The 10468-nt window shown below is 59.6% G+C and overlaps 1 protein-coding gene across 1 annotated transcript in view; it reads right to left on the bottom strand.

Moving 5' to 3' along the window:
* The window catches only part of LOC112994056 (solute carrier family 22 member 4-like), a 32130-nt gene extending 25320 nt beyond the window's left edge, over positions 1–6810 (bottom strand). Inside the window, exon 1 of the mRNA XM_064521158.1 lies at positions 6367–6810. Within this exon, the coding sequence (XP_064377228.1) occupies positions 6367–6759 (393 nt within the window). The 5' untranslated portion in view covers positions 6760–6810. The remainder of the gene's footprint in view (positions 1–6366) is intronic.
* Between the last annotated feature and the right edge of the window lie 3658 nt (positions 6811–10468).

The following is a 10468-nucleotide window of genomic DNA, read 5'->3' as shown; positions in this document are numbered from 1 at the left end:
GGCTTCTTGAAACATGGCAGGGAAGGCAATTAAGTTTCTTTAAATGATGAAAACAAGGGAAAAGGCAAGGCAGCAGAGGCTTGCCTGCACCTGCGTGGCACTTGAGGGTGGTGGTGGTCCACAGCCCGCGGCAGGGATGCACATCCCACGCCCAAGGTGCTGCTGGAGTCCACAGCGCAGCTCCGCTGAGGACCCTGGGTCACGTCCTCCTGCGTACGCCGCAAGGCAGGGCAAACACCGCGGCTCTGAGCGCGCGAGGTCTCGTCTCACCCCACCAGCAACCCGCTGAGGGCCGGCCCGCAGCCCCAGCAGCCCCCTCCCATAATTTGTTTTTCGTGCTTTTTCAGTACAGGATTCATTTAGCATGTAAAAGTCCACATTTTCCCTTTCAAATACAAAATAAATACATGAAAGTTGCACCTCATGAGTCTACCAGGGTCCCTTGAAGGAGTCAATAAGCATAAGTTCACCAGTGACTTAGTCTACGATTTTTCAGTGCCTGGATTTTCAGGAAAGATCGCCCACAACCTAAGGGTCCCATGGAGAACTGAGAGGACAAGAACCAGGCAGAAAGTTTCCCAGATATCCAGGACTGCACTGCTTAGTACATTCAGCGGGAATCTAGAAAAACGGATAAATAACAAGGTAGCAAAATTTGCAGATGAAACCAACTATTATTCAGGATATTAAAATCCAGGATGAGCTCCACAGAACCGTGGAAGAACCCCACGATACCGACAGCAGCCAGCAAGGGAAGAGGAAACTGAAGATCCCATGGGAAATGACAACCGCTGGCTATGGGAGAGGTTACTTTCCCCCCAATGATGAGCTTCAAATTACCTTTTATCACTCCTAAGGGAAGTGTAGGAGAACTACTGTTCTGTTTATTGTGCTTTTTGCTGCACGCTGTCCTACAAACACAAGGATGGCGTACCGGCTGGAGGCCCAAGTGCTTCAAAAGACTATTGGGATGGACTTGTTCCCAGAGGCCACTGCAAACACTGAGATACAAATTCATACCTCTTTGCTAGGCACTGAGGAGCTGAAGCATTTGAAGTTATGCAATTGCTGGTGTCTAAGTTCAACCAAAATGCAGCGTATAAGTCTCAGAGTGGGATATTTGGGATGGCTGGAAGTCCATGCCGATATCTGATGAGTCTGGGGTGGCCTTCTCCAGAGAGTCACAAACCCAGATAGATCGCAGCTGCAGACTCTGCCTCCAAAACCAAGCGCTGCTGCTGGAAGCTATGAAGTTTCCCACCAGCCTTGCACGTGCCCCAGCAGCACGGGCTGGCAGCTTACCGGGCACGGCACCTTCCCGGCCATAGCAGCCAGCAACGAAGCCCCAGCGCTTAACGTTTGCCGCTACTTAACTGCGTCACCACCGAGCGTTTTACTCCGCAGTCTGACAACGCCGCGGCTCCTTCTCGACTTTCAGACTTCAGTCACTCAAGGTTAAGCCTTAACACTTTTAAAGTGTCTACACTGTGCCAAAGGCACTTTGACTACAGAATAAAACCAGCTAAATAATATTTACTCATGAAACTGAGTTGCTTGCTGTATTTTATTGGTGCCAAATGCCCCCCACCTAGCTATTCAAGTCTTCTTTTTCCTATGACATACTGCACATGCTACAAAAATTAGCTATGCGATATCAATTTATTAAGATTTGCAGGATGTGGTTAAACTGAACACACAGCAGCTGGCTGGATAAAGAAGATAAATGAACTCACTGCATCCAACCAGAAAACGAACAAACCAACTAAATCCATTTGACTATTTTAGATCAAATATCACAAAGAGCGCACAGGACCTGAGCTGTGATTTACAAAGCTCTGCATAGACAGATACATCTCATCTACAAAAACGCAAACCGTCCTCCTCCAAGGGCATTCGCGCCGAGGAAAACACCCACTCTGTGGTCACACAGTGATGGAGCACGTGCAAACACGAAGAGGCAGTATTTCACTAGTGCTCAAATTTGTAAGGCTTTACGATATCGACTGCATCTTCAGAAGGAGACCGGCAGCCTGCATCACCCTGTTAACGCTGACGTCCTCACAGGCGGCACCGGCTGTCTTGGGAAACAGTGAAATACAACGTATTTCCCATCTCCCTCAGCAGGTCACGTCAGTCCCAGCTCAACATCAGCAGCTCTGTCGGCGATGGATGCTCGACCAGCAGCACGGGACGAATCCAGCCGGCACTGCTCCAGCACCCGGGAGCTACGGACGCCGGAGCGTGCCAGGGTTTCTCCATCCTCGTCCTGGGGTGCAGGGCAGGCCTGGGATGTGAGTCACGCTCGATTTGGGCTACCCTGCGAGCACAGATCAGGCGAGGCATCCAAGCTGTTCTTAAAAGCCCCCAGGGCGGTTTCACAACCTCCCTGCACTGCCACGTCGATACTCAACCGTCCTGAAAAAAATCTCATCTACATCTTCTTCGCAGTTTAGGTGAGTTACTTCCCTTGGAGGCACTTGCGAGCACAGAGGGGAACCAAGCGCCCTGCACCGCACCGCGAGCACTGCCATCCCCGACACTCGGCATGTCTCCTCCGCTCTCATCGTCCTCTTCCTCCCCGACTGCCACCATCCCCGCAGGCTGCGGAGGGACACGGCTTTGCCCTTCACACCTTCCCGGGCCACCCAAACGCTGCTCCGTCCCAGAGCCCCGGGGCTCAGCCCGATCGCTGCCTCCGCGCGCGTTGCCTTCCTGGGGCGAGTCCTTCTCAGATGTCTGGAATCTCATCCTGGCGCTTCCATATCACTTCTCCGGATGTATTTAGATACTCTGGGATCCTGACCTTGTCCTCCAATTCGCCCGCAGTCCTCCCAGCTGACCTCATCGGATCTTTCCGTGACAGTGCCCCTCGCCGTGCCAAATTCCCAGGCCTCCCAGGCTGCCCGGGAACTACAATATTTAGTCTGCGGATACAGGTTCTCATCCGCTTGTGCCTTGAGGCTTTAGATGAAATAGTTTGCTTGTGAGACGGTCAACAGCACCGCGTCCAAACCTTGTGAGGACGAAGCATATATTCACATATAGCTTCCTCCCTACATGACGTTTTTAGTACCGATGTTCAACTCTTGTCATGAACATGGGAAGAACGGGTAGCTCAATAAAGGTATTCTGTTACTGTAATACTAAAATTACAACACTGCAGTAACTAAACCCTAGATTTTTTCCTAAATTAACTGCAGCTACAACTTCCAAACTATCTTTACTTGAATAATTATTCATTAACCTACAAATAAGTAATCCTGCGAAGCCCGTGGCTAAGCATACCAGAGAGCAAAGTTCATTTAAGCTTCAAATCAAATGCTTTTACCTCTAGAAATACAAACTGCGTGGGAAGAATACTGTTTAATCACTTTATTATCATCAAATACCTCAAATCCTTTCCCACAACTACCTAGCTGTGGGCTTATGGAACAGCAAGTTCTGCCTGACCCTGCCAGCAAGGAACGCTACGGATTTACAAGTTTTCTGAAAGATTGCCAAACATAAATAACAGAGAAGACCCTCCTCACTGCCAGAAGTGATAGTGCCACCTGAGTTTATTGACCAGAAATCACTGATTAACCATCCTGAACAGCAGCCAGTTCACATCAAAGAAGAAAACGCTAATGCAGGCTTGTGTAAAGGACTAAGACTATAAAAGCTGGGAAATCGGGCCACATATCCAAGAGTAAATCTGAAGACAAACAGCTTAAGAGAAATTCATGAATATTGACTGTTCTCACGACTGCAGCAGCAGCGTGGTTTACATCTCCTGTGTGTGCTGTATCACGAGTACCAGGTCTGGCCATGAGACCGTCTCCACCCCGTCCATCAGCGACAAGAGGAGATGCCTCCATGCTCAAGCACAGGGCAGGCTCCCAGTCTGGTAGGTCTACTGGAACACGACTGAGAAAAAGCCATGAAGGAACAGAAAATCTCTTTAGGTACCTTCAAACCACAGCAACTGGCCTTCAGCTGCCGATACGGAGGGTGCCCACCACGGACCACTGCTGCCCGTCGCTTTGGTGAAGCACCACCGGCAAACCAAGAGCTCCCCATCTGACTGCGCGCGTGGGGAAGTCCACGTCCCATCGCAGCAGACACCAAAACGAGCAGCCTGGTCCCTGCTTCCGAGAGGGACAACCCAGAAACAGCGAGAAACTCAGAGGCCTTGCAGGGAGGAGCCACATTTTTGCCAGAATTTGCTAAACAACAGCATGGGATTTTTTTCCCCAAACCCTCCACCGTGGGCAGGGCTGATCACTACCTTTTCAGAGCTTTTTGCAGACAACTCATGAGTCAACTCTCCTGGCGTTTGCTTGTTCCCAGAAGCCCAGCTAAAGCTTTCGGCTTCCACCTTCATGGAAGGGTCAACTCCAGTGCTGGGAAACTGGGTCTGAGCAGAGTAAGGCAGACGAGAGGTGGGCAGCCTCCGGCAAAGCCCTTATCACCAGCACTGCCCTTAACAACGGTGGCGCAAAGATTTTTGGGGGTATGTGCTGTGTTTTTTGTGGGGAAGAGCAGACAAGCCAGGTTGTGTCCCAGGGAGCGGAGGGGAAGGCACGGGAAGACAAGACGACCCAAGGGAATTAATTGCACGTTAACACCTCTCTAACAGCGCGCTCCAGGCTCGCCCCCTTCGCCAGTTCGCTCGCGACACCACCTAGTCCCACATCACACCCCACATTTTCACGTGCTCATCATTAAACTCGCAGACCACATCCCTTCTGGTCAACCTGGACTCATCACCTCCCATTTCACCTGCGTTTTGGACACACTCACTTCCCCACCACCATCTCCTTTTGGAGACCAGCCAGAAGATGTGGGTTTGGCTCCTCTCTTCCCGGGTATTAGCATCTCTTATTCTGCTCCTTTCGGGCAGCAATAACAGAAGTTGCTGTAACTGCATGAATCAAAACAAAACCTCTACGCACTTAATTGGGCACTGTCAAACTTTGCTCCTCAACTGATTTCTGACTTCTTCAGAACCGAAGAAGTTTTTTCACTGAGCTTTTCGGCTGGCATGTCCTGGCTTGTTGTTGCTAATACAGCGAAAAATGTTGGGCACAACAATAAACACCAGAAGTTAAACTGAGCTGCCTCTTCCATGTTTTCATCCATGCCTGTTTCCCTTGCTCTAAAACTGAGTTCAGACTTTTTTCCAAATGTTCGAACCAAAACAAGTATCCTCATTTTCCATCTGGCTTCCAGATGGAAACCTGGCAGTTGGTTTCCATCATCTTATTTGCAATTGCCGTTCTGGTGCATCCGAGTAAGGGCAGATCCAGGTCCCAGGACAACCCCCACTGCCGCATCCCGTCCGGATCCAGCACCAGCAGTTCTCGCTTGGCATCTCGGGGCATCCTGCTCGTTGCAGCCCCCGTTCATTAGGGCAGAAGAGTTTTTCTTCCCCTTTTGCTTCTTTCGCTGCTTGGCTTAGAGTGACTGACAGCTCCCGACCACCGATGGAGAGCTCGCAACCACACCTGCGTAATGCGGCCTCCTTCCCGGCAGCCGGTGGCCAGGAACGCAGCCGACGTGGGAAACGCTCCCCCTCTCCATCGCGTGGTGCTGCCGGGATCCTGGGACAAGGGCAGAGCCCGACTGCTGGCCCAAGTGGCAACAAAAACACGCGCGTGGGCATCAGGCCTGCCCACGGCTTCGCTTTGGGCGGCCCGCGGCCCCTCGCCACCCCTCTGCCGCTCCATCCCTCCCCTCCCGTGCCCTCTCCCAAGCCCTGCTCTCTCACCAGCAGGGTTTTCCCAATAAACACGGAGCCTGCGTCCCGGGGAAGGCGCTGGGCCCCGGCGGGGTTCAACCCTGCACCCCCGAGCCTCGGCAGGGCGGGACGCAGACCTCCCCAACGCCTGCAAATGCCCCAAACGGCCCCAACCTGGCAGTTTCTTACAGCCCGTCGGAAAGCTGCTTCCCTCAGAGCCGTGTCGCGGGAGAACCTGGCCTGAACGACCGGGAAATGTGCGGGACACCCTCCGCCTCCCCCCGGCGAGCTGCCGAGGGCAGAGCCGGGGCCGCGGGGCGCAAACGCTGCCTTTCGCCAGGGCGAGCGCGCTGACCGGCCCTGCGCCCCTCCGCACGGCCCCGGGCCGGGGGGGGGATCGAGGCGGCTCTGGGAGGAGGCTGCTCCCCCCCCCCCCCCCCATCCCACCGCTGCGGCTGCGGCTCCCACGGGCGCATCGCGGCCGGGGCCGCCCCGGGGGGGGGGGGGGGGGCAGCTCCGAGCGGGCCGGGGGCTCCCGGCGCTGCTGGACGAGGAGCCGCCGCGCATCCTCCCGCCCCCCCCCCCCGCGCACAAACCGCGTGTTTCGGGCCCTGCGTGGGAACCCCCCGCACCCCCGGGCTCCGCACCTCGCTGACGACGGTGGAGCGGTAGAGGTCGCGGCTGTACTCCCAGCCGTCCAGGCAGCGCTCCTGCTCCAGCGCCGCCAGCTCCACGTCGGAGCCGGGCCGCAGCCCCAGCGCCGAGAAGTTGGCGAGCGCGGCCAGGCGGTAGCGGCGGCAGCGGCTCGGCGCCGCCCGCCCGCCGCGCAGCTCCAGCGGGATGCTGGCGTTGCGCCACTCGCCGCTCAGGTTGGCGCCGCGGGGCAGCGCGCACCGGTGCTCGGGGGTGCCGGCCAGGAACACGGCCGACATCCCGTTGAAGCCGTTGGGGACGATGCTGGCGCTGAGCAGGAAGAAGACGAGGCGCTGGAAGCGGCCCCACTCGCCCAGGAAGGCGGTCGCCTCCTCGTAGTCCCGCATGGCGAAGCGCGGCTCTGCGCGCCGCGGCCCCGCTCCGCCCCGGCCCGGCCCGGCCCCGCGGGGGCGGCGCTGCGGGGGCTGCGCGGCGGCACCTGCGCCCCGGCCGCGGTGCGAGGGCGGAGGCTGCGCGGCAGCGCCCGGCGCGGGAGAAACAGCCGGGAGCGAAGGCAGCTGCAGCAGCGCAGCGCTTCGCTCGCTGAAACCCCCCAGCGCGGCGCTTCCCGGCGGCGCTTCCCCCGCGCGGCCGAGGCCGGCAGCGCCTCCGGCCTCGGCGGGGCTGGTGGTGCCCCTCCCTCCCAGCCGTTACGTGCCGGTCTCGGTTTTGCCTGGGCTGAGATGTTTAGAAGGCTGGTGAAGGCATCCGAGAGAGCTGAGCACCGCTGGCTTCTTCCGAAATAGCTAAAAAGCCCCTCGGAAACACGGCGGTGTTCGAGGCACGCACAGCGCTCAATGCGCCCAGCGCTGCTGCTTAGCTCTTGCTGCGGGGAAACAGGCCCGGGCTGCCGGGGACTTTCGCCCCGAAACGCCAGGAATATTCTCCTCCACGTTGCAGCATCCCTGGGAGCCGTGGGCTCCTCGGCGAGGGGAGGCTCCCGGGGAGCTGCCCCGACCCCCTGAAGTCCTGTCCCAGCAGCCAGGCAGGACCTGCGCTTCGCTGGCTGCTTTCGCTTCTTTTTTGGTTGTTTTGCTTTTTGAAAGCGTCCAGCCGAAGGAGAGCGCGTCAGGGGCAGCGCTGGAGGCGATCGTGCGGCAGGGCCCCGCGTCTGGCAGCGGGCATCTCCGCGGCCCGGGCAGGCGGGATGCACCGGGAGCCGGCGAGCTCGGAGCCCGGCAGCCGGGTAGAGGGGCAGCGGCACCGGGGAAGGGACCCGGGCCGGGAAGCCGGGGGCAGCACGTGGCCAGGCCCCGGCGGCGATGGGGACGGGAGCGCTGCGCAGCACGGCTGGGCCACCCGCGTCGGGGGCAGGTTGGGAGCCCGGCACCGAAAACACGCCGGCACGTCAGCTCCCGGCAGTACATAAACAATCGCCTTTATTAATATTGCTTTAGTAAAAATAGTAATTACTCAGTACATGGTAGTGGATTGTCTACGTAGGAGTAATTTGCAGTGCTTATAGATGTTGTGGTTGGGCTGCAAAGAGGGGGGCTTGGGGGGCAGCGGGTGGTGTACGTAACGCCCTCGGGTTTATCCAGCGTGCAGACGGTCCCCAGTGCGTTATGTGCAGCATGAAAACGCCGCTGGGTTTTCTCTTTTCTTGTGCGTATGTATAAATTAGTAGCTATAGGAATAATTTGCGGTCTAGCTGTGTCACCGTTGCAGCGGCAGCGCGCTGGCTGTCGCGGGCTGGTGCTTCGACCCGGAGCGGCAGCAGCTGCCCCCGTCCCGGGAAACCCGGCCCGATGCAACGGGGGTGTCAGCCCCGGCGCGGAGCTCACCCGGGGCGCGCAGAGAGGCAGCCGGTCTCCGCGTAGCTGAGAAATGGCCTCGTGCAAAGAGGTTTTCCCAGGGCAAATAGCCATTCTCGCCCGGGTGAAGGCAGCCCCGCACGGCCCGCATGGCACGACGCTCGCGGGGGCCGTCTGCCCGCCTGCGGCTGCTGGCTCATGGCGCGGTGGTGGCAAATTGGTGCCCCCGGCTTGGTGCCCAGGCCACACTGCATGATTGCACAGTGCCCGGGCCTTGCTGCGTGCTTGCACGGTGCCCGCGTGTTGCATGGGTGCTGTGTGCTTGCATGGGTGCTGTGTGCTTGCATGGGTGCTCCTGGCATGGCAACGGTCCATGCATGGCCGCTGCCACGGAGGGATGCGGAGCCCCAACCGAAAGCGCGATGTTGGGAAGCGCGGAGGCCCGCAGCATGGCACGGGACGCGAGTGCAGCCACGGAGCAGCGGGAGCCCTTTTCCCGCGGGACGGCAGCAGGCCGGGGAGGCCGGCAGCAGCGGCGCGTTGCCGCCTGCTCGCCGCAGCGTTTCCCTCTCCACTCAGCGCGCTGCAGCCGGCAGCACCCGAGTCCCCGGCTCCCGGCGGGCAGCAGCGCCCATCACCGCCAGCCCAGGCCCTCGTCGCCTCCCGCGCTGCCTCGGGGTGAGAAGCCCCTTCCCGTGCCGCTCGGCATGCTCGCAGCAGCCCTTGCCCTCCTGGGAGCTCGGCCTCGGCACCCCGGGATGCTGCGGCGCAGGGATGCGCAGCGGGATGCTGCGGATGCGCAGGGTGCAGGTTCCTTCCCTGAAACTGCTGGACTTTCTGCTTTCCGTCACTAGATGGTGCAGGAGGGAGGCGCAGGGGCCAGCGGCGCTGCCGGCGCTGCGCTGCGCTGGGGCCCTGCATCCCTTCATCCCTGCATCCCTACCTCCCTGCATCCCTGCATCCCTTCATCCCTGCAACCCTGCATCCCTTCATCCCTGCACTCCCCACACTCCTGCGCCTTGCACCCCCAGCACCCCTGCACCCATGCACCTCTGCACCCCACACAATCCCTGCACCCCCTGCATGCCTGCACCCCACACAACCCCCGCGACCCGTGCACCCCCTGCACCCCCTGCCCCCCACGCAGCCCACGCAGCCCACGCAAAACCTGCACCCCCTGCGCCCTGCTGCACCCCCCTGCCCAGCCCCTGCCCCCTTGCCCCACCTGCACCCTCTGCACCCAGCTGCACCTCATGCCCCCCCTGCCCCCCCCGCACCACGGGGCCCCGTCGCAGCGCAGTGCAGCCAGCGGTGCCCAGCTGTGCAGCGCGGACGCCCCGCGCTCGGCGGCAGCGCCCAGGCGGAGGGGATGGTGCTGCTCTGACGCCCCTTCACCGGCCGGGGCAGCGGGGGGGCCGTGGCAGGCAGGGCCGGTGCAGCCCCCCCACCGCCGCGGCAATGCAACCAGGTTTTCTGGGTGCGCTGGCCTTCGCCGGGGTGCCGGGAGCCCGGGAGCCCAGGCCGGGCACGAGCCGCCCCCCGGCCGCCCCCCCAAAACAGCCGAGCGTCCGGGCGAGGGAGGCCGCGGCGGCTCTGGGGGAGTTAAACAGCTCTGAGCAGGAGCCGCAGGTAAGCGCAGGCAGGGAGGGTGGTGGAAACGGCGCCTGCGGAGCCGGAAGCTTCAACCGTGATGCGTGGAAAAAGCTGAACAATTGCGAGCAGAACGGGGCCGGCGCCGGGCCCCCCTCGCCTGCTGAAAACGCGCCGTCCGCGCTGGCTGGTGTGGGGCAGGTTTCCACCACGGCCGCTGCTCCCGGCCACGGGGATGGAGGGCTCGGCAGGGACGCCCTTCTCAGACTGTGCTTTCTGGCCACCCCCAGAGCACGCATGCACTCGAGGCTTTCATTCCGCTTCAGAGTGAACAAAAACTCAGTAACTGGCTGGGCATTCACTGACTCTAGTTATTTGATTTTTTTAACTACCTGCACGTGCGCGCTGCCCAGGTGCGGGGTTACTGCACGAAACTCGCCTCCCGCACGGCCCTGGGTGCCGGAGCCCTGCGCGGGGAGAGGCAGCATCGCACAGCAACATCTGCTTCGTGCCGCGCTTGCGCTCCGGGTTTAAATTTAGAGGATGTGATCATGGCGGTTTGCTGGGGGATATAGGATGTGCTCCAGCAACCGAGAAAAGAAAGGGAATAAATGGGGAGGGTGACTTCATGCTCTGTGCGGAGCATTTTTACAGATGTGGTTTGGGGAAAATATTCCGCAGGAAAAACCGGCCACATCTGCAGACAGTCTGC

This window comes from Dromaius novaehollandiae, chromosome 15 (assembly GCF_036370855.1).
Source record: "Dromaius novaehollandiae isolate bDroNov1 chromosome 15, bDroNov1.hap1, whole genome shotgun sequence".
Classification (NCBI taxonomy): domain Eukaryota; kingdom Metazoa; phylum Chordata; class Aves; order Casuariiformes; family Dromaiidae; genus Dromaius; species Dromaius novaehollandiae.
Note: the sequence above shows the minus strand (reverse complement) of the source record. Positions and strands in the feature narration are given on the sequence as shown.